The sequence below is a fragment of the Scardinius erythrophthalmus genome (genome assembly GCF_964197995.2).
Source record: "Scardinius erythrophthalmus genome assembly, chromosome: 6".
NCBI classification, from domain to species: domain Eukaryota; kingdom Metazoa; phylum Chordata; class Actinopteri; order Cypriniformes; family Leuciscidae; genus Scardinius; species Scardinius erythrophthalmus.
The window spans coordinates 23,952,481-23,972,165 of record NC_138226.1 but is presented as its reverse complement, the minus strand read 5'-3'; the positions used below and the strand labels follow the sequence as shown (position 1 = coordinate 23,972,165).

General features: G+C 37.6%; 1 protein-coding gene across 1 annotated transcript in view; it reads left to right on the top strand.

The window, feature by feature from the left end:
- The window catches only part of thsd7ba (thrombospondin, type I, domain containing 7Ba), a gene marked incomplete at both ends in the record, with an annotated part of 176,577 nt that overhangs the window by 30,070 nt on the left and 126,822 nt on the right, over positions 1-19,685 (top strand). Inside the window, 5 exons of the mRNA XM_081368568.1 lie at positions 7,436-8,276; positions 11,726-11,974; positions 12,423-12,592; positions 15,530-15,685; positions 19,437-19,634. Of these exons, the coding sequence (XP_081224694.1) occupies positions 7,436-8,276; positions 11,726-11,974; positions 12,423-12,592; positions 15,530-15,685; positions 19,437-19,634 (1,614 nt within the window). The remainder of the gene's footprint in view (positions 1-7,435; positions 8,277-11,725; positions 11,975-12,422; positions 12,593-15,529; positions 15,686-19,436; positions 19,635-19,685) is intronic.

The following is a 19,685-nucleotide window of genomic DNA, read 5'->3' as shown; positions in this document are numbered from 1 at the left end:
CTCAAATGTTGCGTCCAGAATTTTCTGGTGTGTTTGTGCTGTTACCTCATTTGCACAGTTTCTTTAGTGAATGGTGCTAAAACAATGCAGACAGCTCATCTATAAAAATTATTTCCCGGTGAATTCCCCCTTAATGTTGAGAAAAGCACAGATGGCCTGTTTTGAACTGCAGTAAAAGTGTGGTCCTTCCAGTGTTATTTCATCTTTAAAACACTCCATTTAAACAAGGTCATTGTAGGATCTCTTGAATTCTCAGTGTTGTCACAGTTACTTCTCGCTGCCTGTCAGAGATTTAGATTGCGAGTATTTAGAGGAACACATCAGCGCGACAGACGATCTTCATCTTAATCTCACTGCTGTCATGGAAATCTGCTCGTTTTTGGTCTGATTAAGTCCTTTCCTTTGTTCAAAATGTGTTTGCAGTTTTTCCAGATGCTCTGGTTACATTGTCTTTAGAACTGAAGAGGCTCAGTAACACTGAAAATGAGCCAAAACATGTTATCTCAATTGCACAATTTGGGCCATTTCAATTTTCCCTATAGGATTTGTGTCCTTGGTCTTCTCTGTTGCCGTCTTCTCATCACTGTTTTTCCTTCAGTTGGCATGTGTTACCAGTGTTCCTGATAGCTTTGGAGAGGTGAGAGTGTATCCTCACTCGATTAGCCCTCAGCTCGCATGCTCTATGTCAAGAGTCATTTACACTACAGAAGACATGCAATTACACCTCAGGAATAATATGAGTTTGACTGAGCCTGTCAGTCACTAGAGCGGCAACCCATATCTCTCTGCTCTCTGTCTAAGAGTCAGTGGCGTACCTTTGTTTAAAAAAATCAGTGGGCGGGAGTGTGTGTGTGTGTGTGTGTTGAGGTTGCTATTACAATGCTATATCGGATATGTACAATAATTCATGTTTAATTTCAATTGAGTTATTTATTCTGGTGGTAGAACTTTTGTTAAGCGTATCAGAGGTTCCGGGTTCTTATCCGCCCTCATGTTTTTTTTTTCTCTCTCATTAAAACCAAAGATGTTCATCAGTGATTGTATATCAAGAGCAGTGACATGTTTTTGTGCATTTTGTTTTGAGATTTCACGTTAATGAATAGAGAGTCTCTGCAACGGCGTTAAGCGATAGATTGAAGTGGCTCGTCTGTGTGAAGACTGCATGAGACTGATAATCAACAATTAACACAGAATGATTTCAAAAACAACACATTCCAGATCGCCTCTTAACAAACGAACAAAATGAATATTCTGCTAGTTCAACTGGAGATGTTTCATTTGTATTGGATACATTTGTGCTGCATGCAAGATGGCTGGTGGGGACATGTCCCACCCACAAATTACACCTATGGTAGGAGCAAAATTTGGCAAGCTTTTAAAGATATAATAGTGTTTGAACCACTGTCGTATTGCTTGGTTAGTGAATGCACACAAAACAGCACAGAATGTAGAAGAAGCACTGCAACCCAGAAGCACTGCGCAGTTATACTACGTGAAAAAACTTGAGGCCCAGAGAGAAGGAAATGAATAGTGGAATAAAGTCGTTATTTTTGGGGGGGTTTTGTGCACAAAAAGTATTCTTGTCGCTTTATGAACTTAAGATTGAGCCACTGGAGTCACTTGGACTATATTAACGATGTCTTTAATACATTTTCTGGGCCAGCAAGTTATAATCCCTTAGAAGCCTATTGAGGAGTGATCCAGCTCTCAGATTTAATCAAAAATATCTTAATTTGTGTTCCGAAGATGAACGAAGGTCTTACGGGGTTGGAACAACATGAGGGTGAGTAATTACTAACAGAATTTTCATTTTTGGGTGAACTAACCCTTTAGGAGCTACAGACATATGTTTGGGTATGTCATTTTCAGAAAATTCTCAAAAATAGGGGTGCTGGTTAAGAGGTTAAAGAGAGACTGAATCCTCAAGCTAACCGTTTTCAGTCTCTTTGAGAAATGGAGTGATGTGCAACGAGAAAATGAAAGTGTTTCTGACCTTGGATGTATATAAATCTAATAGTAGCCTTTAAATTAGCACAATAGGGGCAATTTAAGTATCTGAATGTTTTCAAGTCAAGAGATTTTTCTCTTTCTCAGCTTTACTGCTTTTCGATTATTGCTGATGACATCATAGACCGCAGGCAATCTAATAGGCTGCATTCACACCAATGCAGATATAATTTGACTTTAAAGCATTTTGAGATGCAAGTGCATTTATCCACTTACACTGAGACGCACAGCCACAAGTGCTCTTCACAAAGCGTATGTGAGCCTTTGAAAGCATCTGTTTGTCATTAAGTGAGTTTCATGTTGTCTGTTTATTTTATTAATTTAAGTCAAAAGCTTTTTGGGGGATTTTAAATCTTAAATACACACACGATTTGGCATTTGGCGCTTGGTGAGTGTTCATTTTTGTGGAACTGTGTAGTATCTACTTATTTTAATATCTTCTTTATTATTAATATGAATATTATTAAGATATTTTTAGTTATGTTTAAGTAGAATTCCATCTGAATCAGTTCTAAAATCAGATCTTATTTTAATGCTCTCAAGGGGGGGAGTGCAGTTTAAGAGATGTTACCGTTCACAGTTCTTGCATGTTCCTCACCTCCAACATCTGGAGTGTTTACTGTAGCTCCATCTGGCTTGATGGGTCTGAGATGTTTGTGTTTGTGTTCAGCATCTCTGAGTGTTGCTCCGCAGCTGACTGAACTCCACTCAATTATTAAGTAATTAAACATCAGTCATCAATATTTCTCATCAATCCAAACAGACACCTGGATGAAATTAAGGGCAGTAAAAGATGGATGGACTACAAGTTTATAACCACATGAGGTGCCATATATACGAATGCAATAATTAAGCACTCGCTAGACTGAATAAATTAAACACGACAGGATTCAGCATGGAGATATAGTCATGAATAATTTAGTACCTCGCTTAACAGTTAATTTCAAGTCTCACAATAATTTGCATATTGATGGAAATTTTTCAAACTTTGCTGTTTATTTTAGTAATAAAATGCAAGGCATAGTGAGCAAGTTTATATATAAACATGCAATAAAATCAAGCCTCAAATTTAACTTTCCTGAATGCACTGTAAGTTACTTTAGATACAAGTGTGTGCCAAATGCATAAATGTTAATGTAACAAACATCTGGGCTAAGCTGTCAATACAACAACCAAAGGATTTTGAGCATTCTTGAAAAGACATATGTATTTGTCTGTTTGTGGTAATCTGTATTAGTCTGTAATTAGTATTAGTATGTAAATTTCCCTAAAAAATAGCATATGTGTTTGATACAACATGAACATGATTGTTTGTGTAAATTATGCTTTTAGAATGTAAGTGGAATAGTTGTTACTTGTCATAATAAAACTGATCATCACACTTTTCTGCAATCAGGCTGTGGGTGAAAAGAATAGGCCTCCTGGTGTGTCAAGCGCAGTGCTGATCCCTTGATGTAGTTACAAAAGCTGTAATGAATGGGGCGATGCCACTGGCTGTAGGTGAGACCAAAAGAGGGGCAGTGGGATGAGAAGGGTCTGGCCATTGATGGACTGTGTGATTATTCAGCCCTGGAGGTGTAGATCTCTGGAAAGGAACGGTTTGTTGTGTTTGCTGCTGCTCTGTCAGTGTAATCACTCTGAATCAAGCTGCTATAAATCACTTGCACAGCACAGCTGGTGCTGGAACAGCCACACTGGCTGGGACGAGGCTGGGGTGCGGAAACACGTTGAGCTGACCAGGTGCAGTGGATTGAGAGCAGCTAGTGGCTTGTTAGGGATCAGTGATTCACTGATTTTATGAGCTGGCTGGATCATCAACAATCAGCAGCTGTGTGTGTGTGTGCAGGTGTGTACACATGTTGAGGATATTTCATGTCAGTTCTGCAAACTGAACGCTTTAGCCCCAAGCAACAGTGGCAGGGAAGGTGCAGTAGTTTTGCAATGTCAGACTTTTGATCTATACCAATGTCCAAACCATATTGCTCCTTATTCTGGATAAGAAATGACAAACACATATGCATATGCTTATACATATGTATTTATACTGAGACTTTTCAGTCTTTGTATCATTCTTCTTGTGTTTGTTCCAGACGGACTGCAAGTCTGCATTAGTGGTGGGGAAAGAGTTTTCCTCTGACTCTTTCCACAAGTTACATTGTTACTCCAGTAGGTGGCTACAGCTGACTGTTTATGAGGGAATCATTGAATAAGTAATTCAACCGATGGACTATCAAACGACTATCTTTAAGTGAGTTATTGAACGTTCACTCTACAGATTTGCTCAAAAATCCATTAAGTCTTTGAGTGTCATTGAATTATTCACTCAACTGATTCTTTCAAAAATGCTGATTTGTTCAGTCTTTGAGCAAGTCAGTGAATCAATTGCTGAAGTGATTAATTCAAAAACGCTGATTCTTTCAGGAGCATCATACAGTACTGTGTATTGTTCGGGTGTGCTAGCTCGGGTTAATTCTGCTGTAATCCGGCTTCCTGTGGACTAAAGCTGCACAATTAATTAACCCTAATAATACCTAACCTAACCCTAACTAACCCTAATAATTCAAATTATCACAGAACATTGGGATTAAGGTTTATAATTTGGACATAAACACTGATGTTTACGGTAGTGATCAAAATAGACAAAGGATGGACATTTTTTTTATTAATATTAAAAATATCTATATGACAGTAGGGGGTTCTTCCCTGTGGTATTGAAAATCGATACATTTCAAGGTATCGTTTCAAAGTAGTTTTATAACAATACTTTTGTAGGGTGCCACAATTTTCTGAAAAAATTCAAAGGGTGCCGTGGCTGAAAAAATGTTGGGAAAAACTGGTTTACAGCATTAGTTGAGAGAATTTTTTTTTTTTTTTTTTTTTTTTTTTTTTTTTTTTTGAGGAAATTAGCCATGTACTATACCTGATAGGCCCCAAATTAATCAACATTGAATCAAAGTTAATCGATTCGCATGCCCAGCCCTAGTGTCAATAAATGTTTTTTTGTTTTTTTTTACTTGAAGCAAATGTTGTCGTTTCCCTTTATTTACTTGTCAAAGTGCACCAGAATGCTTTGTTTACATGTTAATATCACAAAAAAATACCCTCCAACAACTATATAGTTCATAAACATGTCACCATTTTCATCTCTTCTAAGTTTGCAGGTCTGCGGACATATACACCTCTCACCACATGAAGTGGGTTGTTGTAGTGTCTGCATTGTAGATATTTGCTCCACTCTTGATCCTTCACTCTGAAATCGGTGTTCAGCGTTACAAACAACCATGTTGAGTCTGTGCCTGCTCGTTTCTGTATAGCCCCACAAGCTGTAGTTCACACTCTAATGTCTATGAATATGATTCTGAGGTTGAGAGTGTCTGCAGACTGAGAAGGTTTTTCATCTTTGGTCTGTGCAATATAATATTTGATTCCCCCGCTTTTTAAACATCCGAACCAGTTCAATACAGCAACGTTGACTTAACCATTAGCATGTTTGGGGCGAAACTATCAGTTTGTAAACGGTGATTATTTTTGAAATTTTCATTCTGTGTGTGAATGAATGTGCGAGTGACGCAGAAATTACACACTTCAGTGTGAATTTAAAGAACACAACAGCTGCATTCACTTACTGAATCTTGTGGTTTTATCCTGAAGGTTTCTAAATGCAGATACAACAACAGAGGACAAATCAATCTTGATCCATTTGTGCATGTGCAGTCAAAATCTATAGACTCAGTGGAGGGAGTCTGTGGGAGGCATTGAAATGCCTTTAAACATTGGTATTAGCTTGGCTTCTTTAGGGGAATGAACGTGAAATGATGGTGTTTACATGTTATTAGCTATTTTACAGACTTAGCTTAGAAAAGTGTGTGAGAGATGTTTAATTCCTTCAGTTAAATACATAAACATGGTGTTGTGGTAAACCTGTGGCGGTGTCTCATGAAGAAATAACTTCATGATGTGCTTCAGTGAGCTACAGTACTATTCAGCAGTTTAGGATGTTGTAGCTGAGTGTGCTGCTTTCCTGCCAACCTGGGTTTTTTATTTATTTTTTACCTTCTATTTTCAGTTTGCACAGATGAGCTTTTAATGTGGCCATCAATTTAAAATGAAACAAAACTAAAATAATATAATTTTTATTCTACAAAGTCCCTAATAACACACATGCCGTACAGTGCAATAATTGGCAAAGTGTCTGTTCAACGTGTTTGTTCACTATTGCAAAATGTAGCTACATTTCATTAAGCATTTCTTTATCTGCTGTACAGTGATAATAGAATATTCCTTGTTGGGTGTTAGTACAACGCTCAGCAGATATTTTAGCAGTGTTTGTAATGTTTTCTTTTAATTCAGACACTTGATACACTACCATTCAAAAGTTTGGGTTCAGTAATATATTTTTTAAATAGATGAATGATTTTACTCAGTACAAGTGAGTGTAAGGACTTGTACATTGCAAAACTTTAGCATTTTACTAAAAATCTATATCATATAAATAAATAAAAAAAGGTTTCCTCAAAAATATGAAGCATCACACCATTTGTGAAAACAATAATACCATTTGTATTATCACAAACTGTGATAATAATCAGAAATGTTTCTTGAGCACCAAATCAACATAGCAACAGAATGATTTTTGAAGGATCATGTGACACTGAAGAGTAATGATGCTGAAAATTCAGCTTTGCCGTCACAGGAATAAGTTACTTTACATTTTAAAATATATTTCAACAAAAAACAGTTATTTTATTAAATTTTATTATTTCAATTTTACATTATTCATGTTTTACTGCATTTTCGATCATATAAATGCAGCCTTGGTGAGCATAAGAGACTAAAACATTTAAAAATAAAATTTGACTGACCACAAACTTTTGAAATGTAGTGTGCAAGTTAATATTGATAAGGGTCTGTCAGGCTTCAGAAATGACACACAGTGGAGGTTGAAGTCTGAAGCCATATGATAGCTTTATGTGATGAATAAACCAAAATTTCCCATATTTCCCAAGTCTTGCAAATTTCTTAAATTGTATAATGTAGTTTTTCCTTGCATTGTGAAAGTTCATCTGGGTCTGCCAGGCTTCAAAAATGACACACACACACACAAAAAAAAATCTGAAGCAATACGATAGCTTTGTCATAAATAAACCCAAGTTTATGGAGTTATTGTCTGAATATCCTTCCTGTTGCTTTAAATAAATTCAGATGAGTTTGGAAAGACATGAAGGTGAGTACATGATGACAGAATTCTATTTTTGGGTGAACTAATCCTTTAAAGTAGAGCATAATGCAGTCCAGGTGATGCGCTCTATCACTGATATCCTGATGATTTATGTACTGGGTTGAGCTCATAGTTATGAGTGCAGAGGTATTTATGTGAAAGAGTTAAGTTCGAGAGCAATTGTTCATTCTTTCCTCTCCACTTTTCCAGGTCATTGGGGCAGGTGTATGGGGGAAGAATGTGGAACTGGCGGGGTCCAGTCCAGAACGGTGTGGTGCATCCACACAGAAGGCTGGACCACGCACCACTCCAACTGCCGGCACGCAGACAAACCCGAGAGCCAGAGGTCATGCTTTAAAGTGTGTGAGTGGCACCAGGATCTCTTCGAATGGGAGGTGACAGAATGGGGGCCGTGCGTTCTAGCCCCCTTCCAGTCCAACGAGCTCAAACCTCGGACTGCGGAGTGCGTCACGGCCCAGCACGGCATCCAGAGACGGAAAGTCCATTGCGTGCGCACCTCGAACCGCACGGCTGTTACGGAGAGGATATGCGAGTTCTTCTCCCCGCGACCGGCGCTCGAACAGGCCTGCTTGATCCCCTGCCCTCACGACTGCGTTGTGTCCGATTTCTCCTCCTGGTCCGGCTGCAGTCGAACTTGCGGCAGGGGTCTCCAGCATCGGACCCGCCATGTGCTCGCTGCGCCGATGTACGGAGGTGCTAACTGTCCTAACCTCACCCAGACGAGGAATTGCGCGAACCTTTTGCCCTGTCCGGTTGGGGAAAGCGAGCATCACTACAGCCTTAAAGTCGGCCCCTGGAGCGAGTGCAGGCAGCCGCAACACAAGGGGCTTTGGATGAGCGGAAGGACCATGCTGGACTTCAGCACGGGAGATACCGAGAGGAACACCGTGAAACGGCATATCCAGAGCTCCCAGCTGCACCACCACCACCACCACCACCACCACAGCCTCAAGGGCTTGGACGTGGAAATCGGCTACCAGACGCGCCAAGTTCGTTGCATGCGCAGCGACGGCAAGAACGCCATGCTGAGGTAAGAAGCCCTGAACGTACGCAGACACATCAGGCGTGTCTATTCAATTTACAATAATCTGTGTACAAGCAATGCATGCCTGAAAGACAAACCCTCTGAGAACATAAACCCTTTTAAGGTCTAAATCCCAGATTATGCTCTTGAAAGCAAGGTACTGCTGCTGCTTGTGTGAAAGGAATTGCTGTGCAGCTGGATTTTTGAAGCGGCTCTGTGAAGTGGGCCTAGCTAAATCGGTTAGTCCTCCATTAATCTCCCTCCCGCTGCCGTACTATACAAGGTGAGCAGAGAGACATGCCTCTGGCAGCAGCGACGGCAGCATGGGAGAGCTGGATCTCTGAGCAGAACCGACTCTGGCGTGATGGAAAGGATTGAATTTACTCTCTTGCTGCAATCTCTGCATCCATAGTATGAGTTTGGAATGACGGTCAATCACTGTTACGCTGTAGTTTGTGCATTATTCTCATTTCGGTCTCGCTCTCGGTAGAATAAGAAGTCGTTGAGATGTAGCTCATCCTTCTCTCACAAAGAGTATGGATTTCCTGCAAACTGAGGATAATGAATGCTGGAACTAAGGCAGGCTTTGAACATGACTTTTAAGATGCCTCCTTTGCAAAATATTGATTCACAGGCAGGCACTCATGATAAAGGTTTTAAGTCTCAAATGTAGACTTTCATGTCTTTGCTCTATTTTACCTGTGTTATGGTGCTGTCTGCTGCAACTTGCTTTCTGAGGTAGTTTATGTCTAATAATACAGGGGTTTGAATATTTTAGACACCATAGAGCCCAGATATAATCATCCTTGTGAGAGGGACCCCCATCCTAAAATTTAAAAAGGCATCTGTATGTATTCATGGATTAAGACCAAATGTATACTGTGAAAAATTTATGTTATAAACATATGTAAAACATAATTAGAAAAATATTTAGTTGCTATTTCATTACATTAATGCATTTGTTCCTGTACAGTTAGATGTATTATTTAATACATTTACATTTGTATTATATATATATTTATTTTAATTATATGATTTATTTAGTTTAATCTTATTTCTAACAAATACACACTACAAATAATGCACATCTGCCCATTATTTGATCAAAATCCACTTTTGATCGTAGTCGGAAGTTATTACTCGCACTCAGTGATGGTTTCTGTGTAGTACATTCAAGACTTGGAATTAAATGCCCACTGCTATGATTGGGTAATAGTTTTGCATATTAAAATAAGTACTTGGAGTTACCACAGTTATAATTGACAAAGGCTGACTTACTGGGTTTTGACTAAACTGAATTATGAATAATTATACCATTGTTTGTTACACTGTTGTTCTCATAGGTTAGGCTATTCATAGTTCATCCCTTTCGATAAAGTTGTGTTTTAATTTTAATGAAATGTGTCGTAATGTCTTACTGATGACAAAACAGAGGATGTCGCTCACTGTAGCTTCTTCGATCTGTAACAGACAAAGAAATTAGTGACACATGAAAAAACACTGTTAGTCATAATTGTGTTTTGCGACATTACTGTCGGATCCAATGTAGTTCACTCAGTCTATCTGAAAAGCCTGCGTTGAACTGTTTCTTGTAGTAAAATGAAGGGAACAAATGAACAGTGTCTTACCGAAGCATTCTAATTGGAACTTTGTTAAAAATAAAGTTCATCCACACTTTCTTAATGTTAGGATCACAAGGAAGGCAGTGCAAAGAATGTGTTTTTCCACAACTTGGCACTTCAAAACATCTTGTAACCCTAAGAGTCATCTCTATCGTTTTGTTACTTGAGTAATCCTGTGTTTGCATCTCTCTCGTATTTACCACTACATAACGTGCAAATTTGTGTGAGGGGGTAAAGAGGCAATGGTGTAGAAGTAGTCTTTTGTCGCACTATTATGTACTAATGTGACAAAATCTGAAATGAGTCGTTTTCTGAGCTTGGTTTCAATAAAAGCTATTTTTATACTAACGAGGAACTTTAGGTTCGGAAACTTTCAGGATATTTTTATTTTATGTTTTATTTTTACTCTTATGCCAAAAGATCAAGAATTTGATTTCTCAATTCCCCTTTAAGGAATATTTTTTGTGTGTGTTTTACAGTATATCTATAATATGGGTGATTTATTGCCTTATGTGAAGTGGAAACAGCTGTATAACTGTAAGACCACAAAGCAACACTTCTTGATGTGACTTTTTTAAACAGGCTGTAAAATGGGGATCATCCCTTGTTAATCCTCATGTCAGGTGAAAAGAGGCTGCGACACTTTGACACACAAATATCTTCATTCTTCACGCTTTTGGCATTGTAACCTGCCAGTGAAACTTTGCATTTCTTGGGTGTTGCGTGCGTCATCTGTGGTTATTTCCACTGAGATCAAATCTGCATCTGACAGCAAGACCTGACTATATTCTGTCAGTATATGCATTTTTTAATATGTGAATAGTTGCTTCAGCGATTGAAATGTCTTTTGTCTATGGAAAGGTAGGTGTTCTTGCTGCATTTTTCAGTTTTCCACATTTGCTTAACACAGATTTCGGAGCATTTTCATTCAGTTCAAAGTGGAGAGAGTGTGTGGGGGTTTGTAGAGCAGAATGGGGTCTGACAGGTTTACTACAGGTGTAGAATAACAAGAGAGAGGCCGCGGTGTTATTTTACAGTGAGACAGAGCATTCACTCCAATTAACATATTCATTTGTAAATCCTACGTGCATGCTTAATGAAATGTAGTGATTTGAATATTTCCCACCTGAGTTCAATTTCTGCAGTTTTTCCAATTATAGTCCAATTATCATTTAAAATGAAGTGAAAATAAATGCTACACAAATGGATTATGATATACACAAGTAATTGAATCGGGTGACTTATACGCTAATTAGATATCCAGTTTGTTGTGAATTTATTCATATTTTAAATTGCAGATGTTGCTTTGTAGGACACAAAAGTGAATAACTCATCATAATATCCTTCACTTTACATTCATTACACTGGTGTCTTTCTATGCAAAAAATAAATAAATAAATAAATGCACTCGTTTGCTTTACAGTCACTCAAGTATACTTAGAATAATGAAAAATTAAACATTTCTGAGCAATAATTTATTTAGTCTTCACTTGCCACATATATTGTATTATAAATTATGCAAATTATGCACTGTATAGTTGGCTGAAAATTGTTGCTATAGGTTCATAATCTGTTGTTTTGTGAGTTTGTTTAAACTGAATCACAAATTCATAACTGCAAAATGCATAAAGGTTTTTCATTATGCCCTATCAATTATCAAGAATAGAGGAACAATTGATGGCTGTTATCTCATTTTATAAACCATATTCTCACTATGTTCTTTTAACTCTAAATGACAGAGACTATCTTATGTTCTTTTTGGCAGCATTGAAATGTTTGAATATATTTTCCCTGTGCTTCTCATTCTTAATTTATTTGTTTTCTTGCTCATAGTCTTTGTACCCTTGACAACGGGCCTGGGACATTCCAGTCGTGCATTATGCCCAGAGACTGCGAGACCTCTGATTGGTCCGTTTGGAGCCCATGTTCAAAGACATGCAGGGCATCAGACATGTCGCCTGGTTTTCGGGTCAGGACTCGAAGCATAACGCAAACTCCTATTGGACTAGGCAAAGAATGCTCTGCCCTTGAAGAAAAGGAAGCCTGCAACATCATTGGAGATTTACTTCCAAACTGCCCTAGGTTTGTATGTTAGCCTCCCAGTAATAATTCATTTCTACTGTATGTGAAAGTGTAAAAAAAAAAAAAAAATGTACTAAATTATTTTTCAAGTGTTGTGTTCAAGTATTTATTTACTGAACCCCTGTTGCATCCGAGCACTGAAAAGATTAGAAGAAGCTAATTAATGAGATTAGGTTTTTGATCAATAGCAGCAGACTGTTATTTCATTAAAAACTGCTGCTTTATGCATCATAACACTTTGCTTAGTCAATGCATTTTCATTAGTAGATGGTTTCCTACCGGAAAACAGGACGCTACGCCTATTAGTATCTTTCAGCGGCAGGCAGCTCTCTGTGTTCATTTATCCAATGCAACTTTTGAGAGGAGCCCAGCAGAATATAATGAGACTATAGGTCCAAAACAAAAGAAGTGTGTTTCACCACAGCGGGTGCGTGCTTTTGTTCTCCAGGTATGTGTGGAAGAGCACAGATTGGGGGGACTGTCAAGTGGCCCCTCTCCTCAGCCAGCAGGACAGAAGGCTTAACAATGTTAGCGTTCTCTGTGGTGGAGGGATTCAGACCCGGCAGCTGTACTGCGTCCAGGTCCCAGACAACTCCACCCCTCATCACAGAAAAGAGGGTAAGGTTCAGTGACAGTGAGTTCAGCGGTATGGCTATACAAAAATATATATTTCTGTGCATCTTTTCAGCTGCACGTGTTGATTTTATCATAGGTTATATACACTACTGTTCAAAAGTGTGGGGTCAGAAATTAACACTTTTATACAGCATGGATGCATACAGTAAAAATCCTGAAAATAAATCTATAATAAATATCACTTTTTCCACAAAAAAAATATTAAGCAGCACGGCATCAGCACAACTTTATAATAATAATAATAATAATAATAATAATAATGAAATAATTAGGGCTTTCAAAAGATTAATCGCGATTAATCGCATCCAAAATAAAAGTTTGTGTTTACATAATATATGTGTGTGTACTGTGTATAATTATTTTGTATATATAAATACACACACATGCATGTATATATTTAAGAAATATTTGCATACATATACTGTATATATTTATATATAATTTATATTATATATAAATATAATTTTTATATATAAAAATTACACATTTTTCTTAAATATATACAAGCATGTGTGTGTATTTATTTTTACAAATTTAATTATACACAGTACACACACATATATTATTTAAACACAAACTTTTATTTTGGATGCGATTAATCGCGATTAATCTTTTGACAGCCCTAGAAATAATATTTCTTGAGTATCAAATCAGCATATTATAGTGATTTCTGAAGGATCATGTGACATTGAAGTCTGGAGTAATGATGTTGGAAATTCAGCTTTGCAATCACATGAATACATTTCAGATTAAAAATATTAAAACAGTAAACAGTTATTTTAAACTGTAATATTATTTCATGTATTTTTGATCAAATAAATGCAGCTTTGATGAGCTTGAGATACTTCTTTCACAAACATTAAAAACCAAGTCACCTTAAGTACTAATCATCAATATCCAAAATGAGTCTATGGCTGCATCTGAAATCGCATACTTCCCTACTATATAGTAGGTGAGAAACAGTATGGAACAAAAGAAGTGTGTCCTAATTCACAGTACTCATAAAAGAATAGGCAAGATGTACCCGGATGACCTACTTCTTCCGGCGAGATTCTGAAGTGTGAATATGATGGACACTTTACTATCCCAAAAAGCCACGGGAGAGGATTTATGAATGGCAGTGAAGCGTCATAACTGGACGTCATAATGACAACATTAACAATCTTAGTATGTCCGGATTACTTTCATACTACACACAATCATACTATATAGAACACTGTTTTACCGGCCGTGAAGTAATTACTTATTCAAAATAAGTACCCACTCAAGAGAGTATGCGATTGCGGACACAGCCCATAACTTGGAATATAAGCGTAGGTGAACATAAATAATTATTGGTCAGTGCTTCACATTGCAAAGCCTCATTCATTGTGTGAAATCCAGATGGGAAGGTCTTTTGGTTAGCCATTTTTCATTAGCCGTGAGTAACCATGCCTTTTAAATAAAATAAAAACCTGTTTCTAAGATTAGAGGTAGTTAAAGGGAGTCACCTTGTTCTGAAATTAATTTTGAGGAGCTGCACTAGCCAGGTGAAAGCAGTGTTTGGATGGATTTAAGACATGCTGAGCTGAGAAAGGCATACAGATGAAGATGACTCCTTTCAATCAATGTTGTTTGGGGATATAGATCAATGAAAATCAACAGTGATGTTTGCTTTCCACCTGACCCAGAAAACTCACACTAATGTTAACAGAACACAGTCAAAGTGTGAGACTATCAAGAGGTTTGCCCAAACTTTTGAACACTTGTTTGACAAGTCACATTGAGAATCAATGCAATGCAAAGTCAATGCAAAATCTTTTTACTTTCTTACTCTATGTCCTTGTCTTATTGGAACAATTTGTTCAGTGCACGTTATTCTAGAACAAAAGCAAATTGTATTCATTTGCTCGTCTTCTGAAACAGCTTTCCTTTTCTGCTGATGTTTTTAGACCATGCAGGCTATTGGGTAATATTAATCCATAGCTAAATAGTTATTTAAGCATTTTTTCAACAAATTCACATTCAGTCTGGCTCCATTCTAGTACGTAACACTCTCATTTCACGATTCTAATCAATTATTGATGGATGCAATCATGTCCCACCATAAAAGTTTTCACCTTGAATATGTTTTCACTTGAAAATACATGAAATGTCAAAATTTAAATGTGTTGCAAATTGTCAGCATGAAATGGACATTTTATTTACTAAATTGCATATTAATGATTTTATAACAAATCATCCATGCATGTGTTTCATTTTTACTTTTATTTTTTTGACCTTGTAATGTTTTATCAAAATATCAATGTTCTTTCGGGGAAACGACAGACCTCTCTCTGGTGAGGAATGCCGGATCCATGCTTAAAGGGATAGTTCACCCAAAAATTAAGAATATGGGTAACCAAACAGTTTCTGCGCCCCACTGACTTCTATAGTATGGGGAAAAAATACTATGGACGTCTATGGGGACCATCAACTGTTTGGTTACCCATATTCTTTAAAGTATCTTATTTTGTGTTCAACAGATGAAAGAACCTCATACATGTTTGGAACAACATGAGGGTGAGTAAATGATGACAGAATTTTCATTTTTGGGTGAACTGTCCCTTTAAGTCTCGATCCTTTCTTACAATCAACTGCAAGCTTGGATTCAGATCTGCCTTCATTCAATCAACAACTGTTGGACAAAACCAAGTACATTCTGTTCTTTTTCCATAATCTGTTTCACTCTGACATTTTGACTCTAAACTAAATACTAACATTGGTTTACGAAGGCTTTGAAATGGATTTTATTCTTTGTTTTGGGTTGGGAAATGTTGTTCAGCATGAGAGATCAGAAATGATATTTAAGCTGAATTATATTTTGTCAAGAAAAATTCTTGCCTGACGTATGGATTATTTCTTACTATACTGTACGTCTTTGTTTTTGTCATTTTGTAGTGTCTAGGCCTGTAAGTGGGCTTCTGTGTGCCGGAGATTTGCCGTCTGCGGTGCAGCCCTGCTCCATACTGTGCCCACAGCTGTGCCTGCTCTCATCATGGTCCTCCTGGGGGGCCTGTCTCCACGACAACTGCATGGAGACGCATGGACGAAAAGGTAGGACAACATGGGAGTGAAATGTCATCAATAATTAAATACAAACCTGCCCTCTTATTAATAAATATTGAATAAAATTGACGATTGTACCACCTCTCCACTGAGCTAAACCCAGAGGTAACAGTATCTAAAACTGACACCACTTCTGGTGAGAGGTGAGAACATCTGTCACTGAAGCGAGCTGGCAGAGTACTGCCCTATAATGAGAGAATTTAGCAGAGGGCAGCCTGATGTCACATGAAGCAGTCACATATATATGGGGCTTTAAAGCAGAAATGACTCATTCTGGGCAATCATAAGTATTATCGCACACTGCACTCTTATCATTCACCTGCTTTTGAAGGTTAAAAATCAATCCATCATATGCATGTACTGTATATTGAAAGATTTCCTAATTTAAGAAATTGTAAAGAAGTTAATGTTAATTAATGTAGTTAAATGATGTTAACAAATGAAACCTTATTTTAAAGTGTTATCAAGAGAACTTTTGAGGAGACATATCTGTGGTCACAATTATTTTTCTCTCAAGAGACCCATCTGAGAAAGATTTACTTTCCATGTAAACGGATTGCTGTCTAGGAGATGTTGTGATGTCTTCCCAATGGGATTGTGTGATAGGGTGTCTCTTTATACATTGTTTAGACTAGACCTCGTTAGACAGGAGTCTATTTACTGCTCTCAAGCACTTCAACACCTTACTGCTGTTTCAGAGAGTGACGTTTGATCTTTGATATTGGATGAACAATGCAGAAATACAGAGCCTAGAGCTTTCAGAAATAGAAAAATGAACTTCTGCCCTACATATACAAACATAAATTTCATCAGAGGAGCCTTGTGGATTTTTTGTGTTTTGTTTGTTTTATTAACGTTTCTAGTGCATTACAAATCTGCAATTGCCCACAGTCATATTTTTATCCTCTTTGTGTGATCTTGTGGTATGGAGGAATGAATTGAACACAGGCTTGGTAATGATTGTAAGTAGCAAATTCTATCCAGCATTAATGTGAGTAGGGAGCTAGTGGGACCGATAAGGTTCTGAAGTATTGGAAGTGAAACGCTGCCTGCAGACTGCAGCCCTCCAGTCTTTCCTATGAATAAGGCCGATAGCTGCTGTGAACCTCTCAATTATTAATAATCGCAGGGATGTGTCTCCACCAAATTGTTTTTCACAGTTTAGAGGAGACCATTGGCCGTTCAGGCGTTCCTTTTGGTCCAGAAACGGGGCTGTTTGTGTGTGAACCGTGCATGCATGTTCTCCAAAGGAGTATGTCCTCCACTGTACTGCTCAGTGCTCAGGTGTAGTTTCGGAATAATGTGTAGTTGTAATTTGTTCTTTGGGTGTCCTGGGACTTAGCTGTTGTCATCTACTGAAGAAGAATGCTGCTTTTGGGTCTCAGAGGTGCAGGAAGTTCTTTGTTGCACCCTCAGCCTGTCATGTTTTGTCTTCAAATGAACAAAACTTGCATGGAAACATGGAAAACACTTCATTTTAAGGTGACAGTTACACATAACTTTGTACTTACTATAGTAATAACAGTAAATGATGCATAATTACAAGTAACTAACCCTAAACCAAACCTTAGGCGTAACTCCATATTAAGTAATATAGTTAATTAATATTACGCAGTACTACAATGTAACTATGGCACCTCAAAATAAAGTGTACTCTAAAACATTATTACACACATTATAATAAGAACGTCATATATTTTAAACTAATTTATTTCATTACCACAATAAATTCCTGTAAAAAATATAACCAATTCGCCTGTAGTGGGGGAGATTGTAACAATAGAACTCCTTTTAATTTACATTTATTTATACATTTAGGGATACATTTAAATGGTAACACTTTAGTTTGTGGTCCAATTCTCACTGTTAACTAGTTGCTTATTAGCATGCATATTACTAGGAAATTGGCTGTTTGTTAACATTCATAAAGCACAAATTAATGTTTTATTCTGCATGACCATTCTACATCCCTTAATCCCAATACCCAAACTTAACTTAACAACTACCTACTAAGTAAAACATAATGCTTACTTAGCTTACGCTCCGCTTCGCGTCGGGGTCCTGATCAGCCTGTCGGGGTTGTATGCGCAATAACAACCGCCTCGCTCTACAATATCCCGCTTATTACATGGCTACCTATCAAATAAATCAATAATTTGACACAGAATATTGATTTAAAAAGGAGTTTATTGATTTAAAAACGATTGTATTGCTTCCGCTAAAGAAAATAGTCCGTTCCGTCTCTACGGTTAGAATCCTGCGTCCATAGCAACGCTCTGTTTTTCATGGCAACGGTGTGTTATACTTAGCAGCGGTCTGTCATCAAGAAATAACAGACCGCATTCTACATTAGAATTCAACCAAGCCATGTAATAACAACATAATATAAACTATATATAACAAGCAGTAATTGGGAGTTTATTGAAGCAACAGTTGTAGTTAATAATTAGTTTATGGTGAGAACTGGACCCTAAACTAAAGTGTGACAGTTTAAACGTTATTTTGTAGCAGACACATATGGGAATATTATACCAATGTTTGAAATCCATATCTCAAAAAAGATACAGATTGGAATACAGCAACAGTTGGAACCAAAAAATTCCCCTGTAGGACTGTTTTCTATTGGCATCTGTGGAAACAAATGTTAGTGGTTTAGAAAAAGCTATAAAACAGACTGTCTACAGAGAGAAAGGGCATGTTGTTTGGTTTTCTTACACAAAATGTCCTTGTTTTGAATACATATATAGAATATAGACTAGTTTTCAGCATACTGAATGATATGGTATACATCTGTTCTTAGAGACAGAGTATTTTTGATGTCTGCTTAATTATTTTGTGTTAAGTGAAGCAAACTGGTTTTCCTCAAGGTCTAAATTATATATGTGATATTTACAGAGCTCTCATCACACAATGCACTCATGTCTTATACAGTCGATTTTGTGTTAAAGCAATGTTGAGAGCTGTAGGGTGTTTTGATTATTTCAAAGGCTTGGCTTGGCACTATGATTCTCCCTGGACTGCAGAGTCAAGCCTCCCTGCAGGGGTGTGAGATGAACCAAATCTCACTACTGGCATGCACATAGTCAAGGAGCAAAGATATGAGGAGTTAGTATCTACTCATCACAGACCGTAAACAGGATCAGATGGTATCCAGACAGCTAGGATTCCACCCTCGTGTTAGCCATCAGATCATCTTGTTTGATAAATTATGCTTGGAGTAATGCCTGATTCATCTTTTTTCTTTTTCTAAGCACTGTACTGTAATGTATATTGATGTCGTCCAGAGCTGGCTTTAAGAACGTATGCCAATTTATGAAATATTAATTAAAACTAGCCTAGTGTTTTTTTTCCCGGAGAGGCTTAAATGAAAAGACGACGACCATGATCTTTCTAGCAGACCTTTTTTGAGAACAGTGTTTTGCTTTCATGTTTAACCAGTACTTTTAGGTGTTAAATCTTCATATTCCAGCGTTATTGCAGTCATGACTGGCGTCTCAGTTTGCAGTCATCGCTCATAGCTTTAAAAATGAGTGAATGAAAATTGTGTATTCAGGCAAATTACAGAGCAGGAGGAGGAATTTATTCTACTAACAAAAGCTGTGACAGAAAGCTTTTTGAAATGAGTTTCTATTAAAGGCATATTTAGCCACCGCTAGAATTTCAGTTCAGAACTCACTGGCCAGAAACTCGTTTTCCTTTAGAATACCCCTAATCCACCTGTCTCTCGCTCTGTTCACAGGCTACAAGCAGAGGAGGAGAGAGGTGCTGGAGGAAGGATCTGGAACAGAAAACTGTGCCCATCTCCTGGAGTCAATGCCCTGTGAGGATCCGGTGTGCTTTTTGTGGCAGGTGCTGTTTGAGAGCGCTTGTGTGCCCAGCAAAGGGAACTGTGGAAATGGAACCAGGACACAAACTGTGGCTTGCGTCAACTCACAAGGTATACAGTCAAATTTTTTTTTTGAATTGTATCATATTATTTCAAATTTGA